The sequence below is a fragment of the Crassostrea angulata genome, chromosome 6, assembly GCF_025612915.1.
Source record: "Crassostrea angulata isolate pt1a10 chromosome 6, ASM2561291v2, whole genome shotgun sequence".
NCBI classification, from domain to species: Eukaryota; Metazoa; Mollusca; class Bivalvia; order Ostreida; family Ostreidae; genus Magallana; species Magallana angulata.
In genome coordinates, this window is record NC_069116.1 from 10,529,873 (window position 1) to 10,547,152 (window position 17,280).

The 17,280-nt window shown below is 32.7% G+C and overlaps 2 protein-coding genes across 3 annotated transcripts; both read left to right on the top strand.

The window, feature by feature from the left end:
- The first annotated feature begins 5,429 nt into the window (after nucleotides 1-5,429).
- Nucleotides 5,430-8,842, top strand: LOC128189509 (5-hydroxytryptamine receptor 7-like). Its single transcript, XM_052861144.1, has 2 exons — nucleotides 5,430-5,721; nucleotides 6,142-8,842. Exon 2 carries the CDS (start codon nucleotides 6,185-6,187, stop codon nucleotides 7,286-7,288), a length of 1,104 nt encoding a protein of 367 aa, XP_052717104.1. The 5' UTR covers nucleotides 5,430-5,721; nucleotides 6,142-6,184; the 3' UTR covers nucleotides 7,289-8,842.
- Nucleotides 8,843-10,720: 1,878 nt separating this feature from the next.
- Nucleotides 10,721-14,955, top strand: LOC128187099 (mediator of RNA polymerase II transcription subunit 19-like). Of its 2 annotated transcripts, XM_052857268.1 has the most exons (6): nucleotides 10,723-10,942; nucleotides 11,994-12,156; nucleotides 13,260-13,359; nucleotides 13,491-13,596; nucleotides 13,722-13,817; nucleotides 14,782-14,955. In XM_052857268.1, the coding sequence occupies exons 1-6, from the start codon at nucleotides 10,759-10,761 to the stop codon at nucleotides 14,793-14,795; spliced, it is 663 nt and encodes a 220-aa protein (XP_052713228.1). In that variant the 5' UTR covers nucleotides 10,723-10,758; the 3' UTR covers nucleotides 14,796-14,955. The 2 variants fall into 2 exon arrangements, with proteins under 2 accessions (XP_052713227.1, XP_052713228.1); XM_052857267.1 differs by lacking the exon at nucleotides 14,782-14,955 and having other exon boundaries at nucleotides 10,721-10,942; nucleotides 13,722-14,775.
- The last annotated feature ends 2,325 nt before the right edge of the window (nucleotides 14,956-17,280 follow it).

The window sequence follows — 17,280 nt, forward strand, 5'->3', positions numbered from 1 at the left end:
CTCACTACAATCATGTTTGCAATTGGTTCAACATATGTTGTAATTCTAGATGTGGGCGAAAAAATGTTCTACTGATTAACTGAGCGTTTTCAATGTCACCAGACGACAGTAAGTTGCCCCGTGCAATACAATACTTAAACGGCAACAAGACTCGACGAGGTCTGTGGTGTGGATGTATGTTTCAAGTCCATGATGGAACAAAATTAATACACGCTCAGTATGCATCAAATGACAACTACCCGTCGTGTTACTTTGTCACCTAAAACATTCTAATTTCAATGCTTCAGTAATGTAACGCTACAGAAAGATTATGGGGCAAAGTTCTATGTAATTTAGTATTCGGAGGTTTAGACAGAGTATGTTGATGCTTACAAAAATAAAGCTAGTAAATGCATTAGTGTATCAAGAAGCACATGAAGCAACGTATGTGGCAATGCATTTTGAAAACTTACGCGTTTTGAAAAAAAAAATTCAAAGTGTGTTAAATTTTGGACCAAGTTAAGCCACTTCGAAAAATTTTTTTCAAAGTGCGTTAAGAAGGTACATTAACATTTTTTAGTATCGAGACTCATAACGCACTTTGAAAAAATATGTATAAATAACAAATTCTCGAACTGAATTTCTAATTTGCTGATAGTATGATGATTTGTTAACACTTGTGAATCTTTTACCGTATTTTTGAACGGGAATTGAATTGAACATATTTTATTGATTAAATCAAATGGATTAAACACAGGTTCTGATTAACTTAGGTAGTCTTCTCCTAAATTCTGTCCCAAGATATTTTTGCCGCATATTTCCTTAAATTACTCGATATATATAAATACCTCTTGGTTCAGAAGATGTTCATTCAATAGTATGAAAAAATCCTAAGAATTCCCCTTTGAAACGCCCCCTCTAGCTTGTCGGGTATTCTCGCACTGATCTTCTAAAATATCATATTGTTTTTGATAAACATAACTAACGTATCCTTTTTTCACATCATGTTTGTTTAAAAACACATGCAATTAGCCAGTTGAAATATGTTATACATTGATCTCCATTATCAATAAACATAAATCATATTCGTTATGGCAAAGCCCAATATACCAGATAAGAAGTTAATTTACTGCACATTCAAAAAGGAAAATGCAGTTACTTAGCGATGAAGTTCATTTCATATTTGGATAATTCAAACCTCAAAAAAAAAAAAACGAAAGGGGAAAAAATCTCATCTAGAAACTGTTTATCAAGTTAGCTGAGAATGCAATGGGTTCTTTTTCTAAACAAATCACATTAAGTTAAACAAGGATAAAAGAATCATTAATTGTATATAAACGTATCATTTTGACTTAACCCTGAATTTTTTTTCAAAGTGCGTTAATATCGACAATATCAACGTACTTTGAAAAAAAAAAATTTAAAAGTGCGGTGAATTGGACCCAAAATTAACGCACTTTGAAAATGTTTTTCAAAGTGCCTAATTTTTCATAGTGCGTTGTAACAGACGTAACACTGACAGAATCAAAATGTGAAAAACTGGTAATATAGCTATAATTAAAACAATTGACTGTTTTATGGGCAATGTTGATTACAAACATTTGATTGTATAGATGTCAATACAATATCAAAACATTAATACTGGATACCAGTATCATTGATCGAATAGCAAGCTAGGCAACCGTAGGCGTAAGCTAGCATCTCTATGTCCGAACTTTTGTCCTGTAGATTTCAAGGTCATAGTGCCACAGAGAAGTTTAGTTCAATATTCAAGGGTTCCGAATGATGTAGGTATATAGAGTATCGCTCTCTGTCTGTAAATTTGGTTGGTTCAGGCTCAGTCGTCTGTATTAGTCGGTAGATATCCCTCGTTCCGTGTTAGCCGCCGTGAACTCCCGAAATTGTTGACACAAAGATGGCTATCGTGTAGACGATTGATTCACCAAACTAGGAGCTGGGTCTGGTCTTAAATAGTTTCCGCATTCAAGTTTAAGGTGTTGTATATAATTGAATGTTCAAAATGATTTGAATTAGATTCAATATCATTCAACGCTGTGTTATTCAGCACAATGCTTGCAGTAATGGTAAGTTACGAACATGGATTAAAATTATGTAAATCAAAATACTGACATGTAATTTAGAAAAACTTTTATGGGTGAATGGATTTTTTTCCTTCAGCTAACAGCATTAATTTAATGAATTTAAATCTCTTCAAACGATTTGTTTTTACTTTATTAATATCGAATGTCCTATATGATTGGTTGGGTTGAGGACTTAAATTTTCTTAACCATTTATTAGTAGTATTAAATAGCACAGATAGATATTAATAAAGGGTTGAGGCCCCAAATTGTTAGAGAAAAAATATCCAAATATGATTTCGTGGTATTTCACTGGCAGATTATATGCACAGTTTATTTATCTCAAAGCATACAGAGTATTTTTTGATGCAACCTCTTTGAGAGCCTGTGATTTTTTTTGTAGAAATATCAAGTGTTCACCACTTTTCTTCTGTGCTTCTTCTTTCCTCCTCTGCATTCCCGTCATAATTTTTGTCCACGTAGCGTGTACCAGCCTCCATTCTCACTAAGTCAGATGGCACTGTGTCCGTGGAATGTGACGCAATCGTGTGACGTCACAAGAGATCCACCAGTAATTTACTCTGTTGAGTGTCCTGAGAGACCGGCGTCAAGTTTCTGTGGAGACGACAGGTCAATAGAATGCCAACCCGTGTATCAAAACATCAACGTAAGGTTTAGACACACTGTTATGACGTCACAACAATACGTTGCTGTCGCCTGCGTGGCTGTTCCAGTGATCAGAAAAAAATGACCAAGCAAACACTTCAATTTGATTAACCATTTTCTGACTGATTAACCGGTTGATAATAACAAAATTCTCTATATATAATTCATTCGTTTGATGTTTATAACTGTCTTCAGGGGAGACAGATCACTGGTATCGGGGACTTTTTTTTGTCACATGACATTATAGAATACAGCAATTAATGAATGTGAAAGAAGCATTACAGATGTCGAGTTGTTGGAATATTGAATATTATTCATGTATATATTTGAAAAGAAATTGTGTCACAAAAATTCAAAAATATCCACTTCTTTTTCTCATGTAAATATACTATATCAATAATGATTTTAAAAATACATGTGTATAGATATATTTCTAATACATAATCAGAAATAATTTTAAAAATATATATATAGGATATCTCATGGTTTGCGATGGTATATGGTAAATGGAGTTATGTGTTTTCTATCCCCGAGCCTTGGTGTAGTATATCCGTTGAATGTCAAGAAAGTGACATTAACAATTTTATCACACGCATAATAACTTTGATGCAAAATATTTTTTTAGAAAATTGTAGTGAGTACTTATTTTTTGTGCTGTCAAATTCTGATCGTATTTTGAATAAGACAATAAAGAATTGAAAAGTGCAATTCATGATCAGTCTGGTTAAAATTAGGGGCTAATTTTAAAAAGACAAATGGTATTCATAAATTTTTTTCTTAAAATCTTGGTATCATCATGTAGAAGTGCTAATACATGTACAATGTATTGTTTTTGATTTTTATTGTTATATTAATCTTATTACTTTTTCTAAAATTATCGAATAAAATTTGCAAAACCATTACATGAAATCATTTTCTATTGCAGAAAAATAAAATTGTCAAAAAAATTAATAATACGGAAAAAGGGGTAAATATTAAAAAAATCTTCCTTGCAAGGCAAGAAAGTAACCATGAAATATATATATATATATATATATATATATATATATATATATATATATATATATATATATATATATATATATACACCGGTATTGCAGAGAACATCTTACAGTATACAGAGAAATATTCGCCCCTGTTTTATTTTCGCCCTTGTTGTAAGCGGGCGAATTTAAGACTTGGCTAATTCCAGTGTCTCTAATTATTTCTATGTATGGGCGAATTCAAGACAGGGCGATATTGTTTGCAAGTGTTGAAGGGTGAAAATTACATGGGGCGAAAATAACCTTGTTGCAGTAATTTTAATGTATCAAAAAGTTAAAAAAGAAAAGAAAAAAGTCTCACTAGGAATAAGCTTACACTATACCATCCCATTCCTCCCTAAAATAACTCTACAAAACACGACAGTACAGTTATGCTATTTTTGTTATCTGTATATGATATATATATATTTACTATTTTAAATCAGTTATCCGGAGGTAGTTGAAATTTAAAATCAAAATAAACGTTATATTTTAACGCAGTTGACTAGAATGATTTTCTTGATATCGAAATTCACAACTTGTAAATTCAATAACTAAGGCTGAGTTTGTCAATGTGAATAAATAAAGATTATTGATATTACAAAATTAAGTCATTTTCCATCTTATTCTGATTGACAAATCTTATGTAATGTAAAATGTTACTCCTACACTTAGGATAAACATTTTGAATACGATATTTTCATCCCCATTACGCTTTCCTCGCACCTGCACGGTCCATTCATTGTGCAATATGACAAGATTAATAAAATCCATGAGTCACTGTCATAAATAACACGTTATATATCGCTGACATCCGCATTGATATAATAACCATAATCATCATCGTTACGCAATTTATTATTTGAAAGCTTGAAAGACCACTTCGCTGTTGAATGCTTTCATCGACAGCATGTATTGTCAGATTATTTAATATCAACCTACCTCCCAAATTTAAGCCAGTGTAGTCAAAGTATACAACCTATATTAAGTTCATAATTATAAGACAAACCTTTTAAATATTACAAATATTTTTTTTATCCATTCCAATAGTAAAACCCACTCATTAGTCAATTACAAAACCATAAGCCATACCTTTGCTTTATTCTTTTCATATGCAATTGTTTTTAAATCACATGCCTCAAAGATCTAGAATTCAGCATGACCCCAGGACCTGAGATGCCTGATCCATAAAACTCTTGGCCTGATCTTACATGGAGTTACAGGGATTTGGAGGTCACCGCTATGTTTACCATCAAAGCCACACCCTTCTTACGGTTAACAAAACTACACGAACCATTCTTTAGTAAATAGGAATATACATGCCAACTTGTCATGCTGCAATTTTTGTATCAAATTATGTGTTAACTAGGGAGACAGATTGAACGATGCAATAAAATATTAAATATGTCTTTTAAAACAGAAAAACATGTGTTTTCATAACGTACTATATGACCAAAATGGACAACAAATTGAAATTGATGTATCATCCCGACAGATTGATCACTGCAAATTGTTTATATCAATTTTAATCCAGATACAACTAATTAAACTACATATACCATTACGACTGGTATCAAATCGACGCAAAGTTTTTATTTGCTACAAAGTTCAGCGCACACAGTTGTAGTAGTCTTTTAACAAACATTGATAATTAAGATGATAATTATTCGTCTGTTAGCGAAGAGCTGACACATTCCATTCTGACGCAAATTGGTTATAACAGTATTAATTGTATTGTTGCAATGAAAGCATAGCAGTTCGATATATACTGTCATCTCTCTTATATGGCGATAGAATACATCGTTCAAGGAAGAGGGTGACAACCTTGTTATGTATTTCTGGCAGGAAAAAAAATCGGTTTCGGATTTCTTAATTCTTCAAATCCAATCAGCAAAGCGAAAGACATTGCAATTTCATACAAGCAGAGACTGATATGATCTTGAGTAACAAAGACAGAATTTCATAGGATCTACAGGTAAGTCAAGCCTAAAATCTATGCTTTATCGCTTTAACATTCAATATTCATTGGTTTCAGGTATTTAGCAGGTAAAGTAAAGATTTTTTGTATAAAATCATTGGAATCCATAAGTTTCAAATTGACATTACCAGTTTATGGTCCAGTTTTCATATCCCGCATGAAAGGAAAACTGCTAATTGTCAACTTCTTTATCCTGCCTCTGCATATATGCCTATTTTGGACAAATGAACATATTATTATAGTAAGTTTATGAATGGAAAAAACCCAGTTTCATTCATGAATTTGGTGACAGCCGTATATTTTTCTTTCCATCGTTGGAGTATGTGTCAGTCTTTGTTTATCTCCGCATCGAAGTTTCATTTTGTTTAAAATTGTAGCATACAGTGTTTCCAATAAAATCACTTATATTTCTTTCAGTCCTAACCACTCCTTGGCAGGTAGAGGAAACAGTTTGGAAACCATGGTTCAGTGTACCAACTGTACAACGGAAGTCCAAGAAAGAGAGTATGATTTAGAACCATTCGTGTTCATCGTCCTCTTGACAGGGCTAATCTGCACGGGTCTCAATGTGCTGGTGTTTTCTATATTCTTGATTAACAGGAAATTGAGACAAAATCCTTACCACTTTTTGGTTCTTCTCCTATCATTTTGCGATCTTCTTGTCGGGCTTGGGTTCATCGTGTATGCGATTCGAAAGCTAGATGAAGTGCTGATACACTCCAAAGTTCTATGTATCGTACAGATGGTCCTGTTCACTAACGGGATACTTTTGTCACTCTTCCAGACATTTCTGATTAGTCTACAGCGGTACCTGGTTATCTGCAAGACATCGTGGAGTAATTTACTGTTTCAGAACAGTCGAAAGTATATTGTATGTATTTTGAATTGGATGATTATTTTCATTTTTACGGTTGGGTTGATCTCTCCTCCAAAGGATGACAAAGGAAACAAGGAAATGGTATGCAATGTCCAATATGTGTACAACAGAAATCAAATCATTTTAGAAGTTTTTGCTAGGTCGTCCGTTGTTTTCCTTGTCATGACTGTCGTTCTTTATTGCATCACCATTAGTCACGTGGTGAAAATGAACAAAAAAATAGTTCCAAAGAACACCAGTGCAAGTTTACGCCAAGACGTGCCTCGTTCCCAACAAGTTGCTAGTAACAGCAGCATGGTTCAACAACATAGACAGGTAAGGATAGCCTGGGAGTCTAAGAATAATCATCTGCCGCAAAAGGAAACTTCAACTTGTAAAGTCTCACAAGTTCCCAGGAAATCTGTCTCGTCGCAGGCCATTGAACACGAGCAAATCACGATCCTAAGAAAAAGAAAAATCATGAACACCATTGTTTTGGTGGGAATACTGATGGGATTTTTGGTTTTTTTATCGGGTCCTTTGATTATCTCCCTTGTTGTTCCGTATGTTCCTCCTCTTTACCTGATAGTTGCCTCAGTTCTATGTTGCCTGAATTCTTTGGTGAACCCATTCATATATTGTTGGAAATTGCCCGACTTAAGAGAGGCCTTGAAATCATTTTTTGGAAAGGTTTTCTGTTGTTTATGAGTGCTATTTGCATTTTCATTCTGCTATATGTATTGGACATTAGTAAGAACGTGAACTCGAGTGTTTGGGGTACTATAGTCTGTCCCAAGTTATTGCTTCCATCAATTTTTGATGATTTTTAATAAAAATACACATACTTGTGAAAGAAATACAATTGAAATCGATGAAAGGGAATATATCCAAGATATCCTCATTGAACAATTATCCCTTTTCACTCATAAGATTTCACAGGAACGAAAACAATTTTCTTACGGAGATTCATAATGGGAAATGTTTACATCTTTTCTCCATTCGGAATACACTCGGAATACATCGCGCAATTTTTAACGTTATCATCCGGGCTTAATAATGGCTGATGCAATGCAAAATCTCCGTAGACTTTCAATTTTGGGATGTGTATTGAAACCTGAAGCGGTAGAGGGGGCATTTCAAAACAGATAATCTGGACATTTTTCATATTAGTGGATGAACGTTGTTTGAGCACAAAGGTATTTACTATTATTGGAATATCAAGCAAAAAGTGGTGGAAGCAAAAACTCGGGACAGAGTATAGTACTTCATCTACTGTGGGTTTTTTTCATTTCGTTTTATTAATACCAAGATATCGTCATTTATTTTAAGAGACTATCGCCAAACGCTGGCTGCAGAAGTTCGAAAAACACAGCTTTTCGCACATTTAAGTTGCTTATCTTTATGAATGTATTTTATTTATATTTTTTTTTTGTGTGTGTACACATGTCGAATTTTTTCAGACGCCCATAATTTAATGAAATTAATCATAAACAAGTAAATACTTTATGTATATGCACGGTGATGTGTGAAATTTATGAAATGATTAAAGATAGATAAATTATTTCTGAATTTGTCATATTATAATCATCAGTACTATAGTTCTTGGCAAACAACATTTCCAAAGCATATTAATGTTACATATACGTGTTTATTGTTTACAAACGTACTAATCATTGCGAATTAGTAAATACCTTTTGTTATTTACCGGAACCTGAGAACAGATGTACATGATTTATTTGTCCTATGTCTTTTGAAATGTTCACTAACTGCGACTGTTACTCAATGACAACGTCGGGTATGACGTACATGAAAAAGGAACAGAACATCCAGGACAAAGCAATATAATGAGGAAGGTGGTGTTTCGATCAGTTAAGGAGGCTGTATGGACAACAAATCGCCCATCAGATCTACTCTACCTTTATATTTTTCATATGACTTTTAACCTACACCTCATGATTAGAGAAGAAGAATTGAGTATTTTCCTCTTAGTATAACGCTCTCACGTAGAGCTTTGATTTAGACCAATTTAAACCAACTGAAAAAGGTCATGGCCATACAACCCTCTTAAAGACAAATTTCATAGAGATATCTTTGTTGCAAAATATTATTTGTATAAATCTCCCCTTTTTTAAAAATTAAGGATTTATTTCAAACAAATGTATATCTACTACAGCGTTCATTTGTATGTTTGTAATTCCCCCACAAACGCACTGATTTCTGTTCATTGTCTTGTCTTGAAACTTCAAAGAAAATAAAATGTACAGTGACATTGTTTTTACCTTTTTTTAATAAGTTCGTCGTCAAAAAACTTTGATATGGATGATTGCCAGTGACAAAGCAAATAAAAAAGTTGATTTTAAGCTGGGCTTTGCTTATCTACTGTTACTATAAATAGCACGACTGAACAAGTAAACAAAAAAAAACCCGAATAACCTCAAATTAGACGCTTCCGCTATCAAATTAGTTACACAGAGGGCAATGCTCTATTAGGAATTTTGTTCGGAAAAACAGATCCAACTTTTATTTGGGTGATACAAATTTTCGTAAGGTATCCAAGAGCCTCGTCCTTGCGAATATTTTTCGATTTGAACCTGACCCCAAATGTATCCGATACTTTATTGTCCAGATAATCTACATTGATGTTGCTTGTAGTCTATACAATATCAATTGCACATGTTTGGGATTTTTCTTATTTATAACAATGTACCGGATAATTTTGCCATGCCAAGGTTTTTAGCGCTCGCTTTATCAAAATTATTATCATAGCCACTATGGTCTTTGTTATAAAATTGATGTTTCCCGTCAGCAGATAAGATAATTGCCTTTGAAAATAAATTCCTATGGGAAAATAATTGTCCTATAGGTTGTAAAAAATTCGACCGGATTTGATATACTTCCTACAGGAATTTCAATTCCGTTGAGATTTGAACTGATTTCTAATAGGATTTTAAAATCAATTTTTTGTACGAAATGCTTTTATCCTATATAAAATATATAATTTCTATTGTGTTCCTGGTTTTATAAACATAGGGAAATTATTTCTTCTCAAGGAATTATTATTTTTCCCATTGGACATTACACTTTAAAGGTAAATATCTCACCTGTCATGTGAGATACATTAAAAACAAAAATGGTTATAATGCTCTTTAGAGTATTTAAAATATTGCATTACTGGTGCTTCCCATATGAATCAGGGAATCAAAAATTGCATCCCTAATCTATTTTATAGTAAAACTATAGTGGTGTATGTTTGTATACAGTAATTTAGAAGAGGGTAAACGGAGAGCCCATTGAATTCATTTTTGTAGGTAAAAAAAATTGATTTATCCCGAAAAAAAAAACGCGAAAGTTTCGCGAATAACGCGTAACTTTTTCAGATAAACGCGTAACTTTCGCGAATAAACGCAAAACTTTCGCGATATTTATAACGAGAAACCTTTGCGTAAAGCGTTAAAACGGGAATCTTTTGCACTTTGTAAACAGTATGGGATACAATAAAATGCATTTCCAATCAGTATTGCATGTTTTTTTGTTTTTAAATTTTTGTTGTTTTTGTTGTTGTTGTTGTTGTTTTTTTTTGGGGGGGGGGGGGTTACGGTGCTCATGATCAAGTAAATAAATAAAATTAAAAGGGGGAAAAAAGTAGAATTAAGCTAATTTATTTGAAGTTTTATCAGATTTATTTTACATGTTTTATTTTGGTTCACTTATCGAAATGTATTTACAAAGCAGCGTGAATGGGAAAATGTTATATCTAGTCACTCATCGTTCTTAAAAACGGTTCTTAAATAAAATAAAAATATAAAGCTTCGCGTTTGTTCGTGAAAGTAACGCCTTTATTAGCGATTTTTTTTCTACAAAAATGAGCTCAGTGGGCTTTCGTAGTGGTGTCTCAGGTGAAATGTGTGTTTACATTGATTTAGATGGTAAGTGTCTGTTTCATAACATACAGCGTGAACTATTATTGTTACACGCTGATTCTGATGATGATTTTTACCATTCTGCTCACCTAAAATATTAAATAAATTAAATTATGAAGCCCATAACCGTTATTCAGTGAAATCAAGAAAAAATCTTTAACCCAATCATCAGTGGGTCGAATCGACTGGTAACCGCTACCTGAAATTCACAGAAACAGTTATGGTACGAGTTATCTTTAGAAACAAAATGGGGGCAAAATGAACGAACCGATCCGACGCCCGGAACAAGGTTCGCCAAGATCAAGTCCCAGGGGGTCCCGCTCACCGGCATACCCCCGTACGGACTCCTCGGGGACATTGAAGACAACAATAAGCCTTGGAAGAGTTCCATCTGTCATTCACTCTGGACCATTTTATCTCGTCAAAGACATCGGTCCAGCACGTACGTTACTAAACCACCCAAAGTGAATCTTGTTTCTTGTCCAAGAGTTCTTGTAAGGAGAAGATATTTTACCTTGTAATTTAAACATCGAATATAAAAATGATGATATTGAGAAACTATGTTTACTATCGTTTACATTTTCTGAAAATAAATGAGTTTAACAGATGAACAGGTCTAGCTCATACAGTATAACGTTATAGATTGAATAAGCTATATAGCTGTAACGGGATGGGAGATATAATGACGGACCAGACCAGGATTCGAACCCGGGCCCCCTGAATCTCTAGTCAGGTGCTCTACAAACTAAGCTATGATATCTGGCGCCGGTATTCGAACCAGTCTGACCATCACATGGCTTTATTAAGCCATTCAGAATACTGGTAGCTTGATTTAACTTTTTCAGATGCTGTTTGAATAGTCCATTGTGCATATGCGAAGAATGACAAACTTGCGATTTTGTCAGTTGGGGAAAAATACGTGGAAAATAGCTTTAAATAAAGGGGCATGGTCACAATTTTGGTCAAAAACTATTTTTCCGATTTTAATGTTTACAATGCTTCAGTAAGGCATTTTTAATAGGCACCCAAAAGAGTATCATTTGTTGAGTTTTAAGCGCGTTACAGAGCTTACAATTCTTTGCCATTTAAACAAATCTTTTGTTTACCCATGTAAACAAATCTTTTGTTTACATTTTTAATGTTGAGGTGAAAATTCCAAGTTTTTGACCTAAAATAAATGTGTTAAATGTTAGAAACTGTTTATTTATGCTTAAAATGAATAAGATCGACAAATCAGCTTGAAAAAGATGTTTTACTGGTATATTCAACCTATGTAAACAAAAACAGGGCATGAGCCTTGTTAACATGACCAAGAGTTGTGACCCTCTTATCTTGCTCATAACTCTACGACTGACCCTCAAATTTCATGACCAAAATCATGACATGCCCCTTTAATAAAAAGCTGAAAGTTTATTTAAGCCTTATGGCTAGATCCAGAGATTGTACCATACATGAAAAATGCAATTTAAAATGTAAAATTTATTTATAAACAGATCCGTCTCACTCTGGCATTACTGGCAGCACCAACCTGATGATTCACTATGGCCTCCAGAACTCATATAGCAAGTTTTGTAAAAAAGAGGGCAAGGAGGAGCTGAGTGCATTTCTGCCAAATCTTCCAGGATATATAGATACTCCAGGAATGCAGGATAATAGGTCTGGTCTCCTTTAATTATTTACTTTTTTAAATAAAAAATTAAGTGAATTGTGCAACAGTATGATAAATGTTATGTAAATCATTCAGTGAAATAAAACTGACACCACCCATAGATTAAGCAATATTGGGAACAAATGAATCAAAACTCTGCATCTATGAAAACTATTGATGTACTAAACATATTTAAGAAGAAAAGTTATTTTGAAAAGAAAATGGGTGGATAAGGCGTGTAAAATGCCCATACAACTGAAAAATCAAAATATCAATAAATCTGATATTTTTTTTTTTAAATCGTTTAAAACAATATATATTTAACATATCATTGACTTTTAACCTATAAATATATTCAATACTTGAAATATGTTGACTCAAACAGGCGTATACGTATCAAAACCTGCAAATACTGTCATTTTTTAAAACTTCAAGGCATTTTCGTTTATGGAGTGGGTCTGTGCTCCATATTTTTCTCTTAGTCTAAGTAAGGTCTAATGGAAAACAAACTGATTTCAATCAACAAAAACGTGGAGAGTTGTCCCACTTTACATTAAAAATAGCATTTTGTACCCCAACAATTCAACGTTCTGGAAAAATAATACAAGTCCGTAAATTCATGGCTTAAGTCACACATAATATTTAAACAACTTATTTTGTTGTCTGAAATGACTCAGTGGTTAGAGTAACTGACATAAGCTAACCCTATATATTTAGGGTTTTTATGTTATGAGTTTTTTTTTATCTTTTGTTAAATATATTAAAAACTGAATATAGTTAGAAATTGTGCTTTTGCAAACTTGTATTATAATATATTTGGATAGATTTAATTGAAAAAAAAATAATTCAAAACTGTATTTCACAACTAAACCGAATGGGCATTTGCGCCATCTTATTCTCCCATCTTCTTTCATTATTTATGGTGTAATACATGCATGCACTTAAATAAAAAACAAATCTCAGGAAATGTTTTGGAAAGTATGCATCTCACAGTTGATACTTCAGTATATTGGGTAAATTGGTACTATATTTTTGATGCACAAAATTGCAATTCTGGAACATGATCCTTGGATAAATATTCTTTTTGATGGGAAACTTTTTACTCTTGTAGCTCCTTAAGATCACTTATAGAAAACCCACCAAAGACAAGCAAGGAACTTGTACCTTTGTCAGGCCCAGCACTTCAAGGATTCCGACTTCACCCTGGACCAGTATGAAGAGAATTTATGCCTTTTTAACCTTTAAAATCATCCAGATAGTTTTGACATAACTCTTTAAAATCAATGACAAAATTCAATTATATTTAGTCTCTATCTTATTCTCTTGTTTCCTTTTGTTTTAGCTACCTGAACAATATAGATTTATGAGTCATATGCCCAGGAAGAAGCACAAACTTAAGAAAAAAGAAAGAGAACGAGAAAAGCCAGGAAACATGCAGGATGCTCAAGGTAAAAACAATAGATTCCCTATTGCATATCAGAGACACATATCAGTCTCTTGTACAATGTCAATGTTATCTATGATAAATTAAAACAAATGAGGATATTATTACTTCTTATCATTCTATTTTTAGATAATTCACCTGAAGTGAAAACCAAGAAAGTTAAAACAGAGGAAAAGAAGAAGAAAAAGAAGAAAAATAAAAAGAAAGCTAAAGAGAAAGATGATGGTAGTTTATTCATTTCTATACCTCCAACTTGATGAAATTTTGGGGTATATAAATATAGTATTTCCCCTAAGTACTTTTGTTCAGCCATTGCTTCCATTGTCCTAAGCACTTCAGTCTGCATGCAAATTTATGTCTTGGAGAGTTCCTAATGACTTTATCAAAACATTCTGATATTTTAAAGTTCAAGTTTGGTCAACATTAGAAAATTAACAAATTCAATCTACACCGGCCACCCAATATAAAGAAAAATTACCTTGCATTTGTGCTGAAATGCCTCACAAGGACATGTCTCACAAGTTTGGAAGGCCATATAGTTTAAAAATTAAAAAAAGTTCTTAATTACTTTAAATATAAATGAATATAGGTAATACTTCACAGAAATATATTTCTGTTGTAGATGATACGAGGTACATGTTTGAATTAAAATGTCAAGCTTGTTTTGGTCTTTAAATCAATACACAGACCCCTGTCATTTTTATTCACTATCAATCAATTTGTGAGACAAGAATACATGTTAAATAAACAAGTATAATTAATACTCTGTTGTAAGCATCTGTTGAAGGTCAAGGTCACTGCTAGCCTCTAAAAAGTTAAGCTTTCTTTTAAGTCTCATTAAGTGACAAGTATTGTACATTTTGTTCATTGAGAGCTCATTATACAGTTATCCTTCAATATTTACATTAGCAAATGTTTCTTTATATGAACCTAAAGAAGAACAAAAACATCCATTTGTGTGCTCAAATCTTATGATAAGCCATCTGAGCTTCAAAGGATTTGATCATGTGACCAACCAAGTTCATATCTTGGTGAACTTTTTAAAATTGCTGTTCATTTATGAAATAAACCTAGCTTTACGGTAGAAAATCTGTTTTTACTCAATCCATTTAAGTAAAAACAGTTGAAAATTGCTGTTGTGCTTTCATGTTATTAAAGTTTAATGCAATCACAACTTTAAAATTTTCAGATGGCCAGTCCTGATATTTCTAAGTTAAAGGATGACTATGGCAGCAGTACCTCAGTGTTCTCTATTCAGTGAACCGTGAGACTATAAATCTGTAATATGTGTGACAATGTGTGAATGAAATTTATTTGTATGAATGTAACCTATTTGAATGCTTGAATAAATGATAAAGACTTGCTTCTTTTGTGTGTTTTTTTTTACAATTAATTACATGAATGTCTAATTATACTGGGAAGTTGAAACTGGAGTCAGTTCAAAGAACAGGGGCGTACAAGGCGTGGCATATCCCCCACTCTGAGCAATGAAGACGAAAGAATTTCAATTCAAGTTTAAAAGAATTTTAATTTTTGACTTGTATCCAATGTTTTCATTATAAATTTCACAATGGAAGTCAATATTGTGCTTTCATTCTATAAACACAACAGGTATTGGTTTTCTAAATTAAGCTGCACATCGTTTTTTGCCTAACTCTTGGATCATTCACTGTTCTTAATTGCAAAATTCGGTATGATTGGGTCCTGACTCCATCCTAAAAGTACTTTTATTTAAAGAATAAGTTTTTTTTGATTTTTATTATTGATTTATTAAAATGGAGAGGGTGTTCGAATCGTATAGATGGCGTTTTATTTTTAATTTATTTGCCTTTAAGTAAAACGTGTTTTGCTTTTTTATTGATTATGAGAAAAATATCTAATATCATTTATATAATGACAACAATTACGTAATGTTCATGTTCTGCACATTCAATGTCGGATAAAAATAGCGCTAGCCCAGCACGGGCGCCTGTAAAGTGCGAAACGAAATCGAAACCGAACTAAACGAAACCAAACCAATCGAAACGAAACGAAACCAAAAATCGAAACGAAACGGAATTAAACAAAACTAAAAACCAATTATGACAACATAAAGGTGAAAAAAATTGTTTGAAATAAATTTTTTAATCATAAATACATGTACAACGTATAAAAACCTGTAGGTGTCAAATACTTAAGCCGATTACCTGGAATTTGTAAAAAAAAAAAAAAAAAAAAATCCAAAAACAACCAAAAAACACATAATAAAGTAAAAAACTGATTTACATTATAATATCGATATCTTTTTGTACGCACTCAAGTTTGGAGAGAGAGGGTGATTATACTATGAACGTTTTAAGAAACTGTCTTTAGTCCTTAGGCTGTGTATTCTATTTTGCGTTTTTTGGCGGAAAACGGCGTCCGCAAAATCAAGTACATAGCCAAATGTAAAATATATAAGTAGATAAAAAGGTAAATTCAGAAATGCGCTAAATCAAATCCATGCTAACTTGTACACCCTAAATATAGTACGTTTACAGTATTTACAGAGACATTACAACCACACGATTTTTTTTATATTGATATGAAATATTGTAAAAATGAATCAAATACAATGTGCGTGCGTGTGAAAGGGAGAGAAAGAGGGGATTATGTTTGATTTAGGGTAATACACAGGTAAAAAACCTCTTTATAATGCAAGTTCATTTTGTCAAATTACGACGTCCAAATTCGTGCTATACATATTAAAACAATTCTTATTGTATGTTAGAAACTGATAGCCAATCAGTATGCTCTAAATCACATTGTATTCGATCGTTTCATTTTTACAATATTTCAAATCAAATTGTTGTTAGAATGTCTCCTTCAGTATCATCATCATCATCATCATCATATCTCTCTCTCTCTTTCTTTCTCTCTTTCTCCCAAACTTGCGTATATACTTTGCTGTGTGATGTCGCTGATAAGTCTAAGGCATCTCTCTCTCTCTCAACGTCTGAATATCATTTAATGAAATAAATTAGAAACATTAAAACTTAAAGGTATAGGAATGTACATCAATTATTTACATAATTATATAATTTTTGCAAATTTCGGATAATCGGCTTAAAAATTTACAGCGGCAATCTGAAACACACAGGTAGTTATATTTTATGGTTCAAAAATTTATTTCAATGAATTTATTTTAACTTTTATGTAGTCAAAATTGATGTTAGTTTTGTTTAAATTCCGTTTGGTTTCGTTTCGCACTTTACAGGCGCCCATCATGCTGTAATGCTTAGAAAGCATCAAATAAAACAATTAAAGGAGATAAGTACCAAGTACATGTAGTATTGTATATCATTTATTTGTCAGAGAATGAAGTTCTATATTATACATGTACATATGTACTGATGCAGTTTCAAATGTAAAGATTTTTTATATGTTCATAAGCAATTTCAAAATCCTGGGAACGGGGGGACTTGTCAGGCTCTTGTCCTTTCTGTTGTTGATGATTTGAGTTGCAAACTGTTAAGGCCATGTTTTTGTTAACATTTTTAAGCTAATTTGAAGAACTCTTACTGGTATATTGAACCAGTGTAAACAAAAACAAGGCACAAGTCTTGTTTACATAACAAACAATTGTAAGCTCTGTATCTTGCTTGTAACTCTACGTCTGACACTCAAATTTTGATTGATCATTAGAAATGCATTACTAAAGCATTGTAAA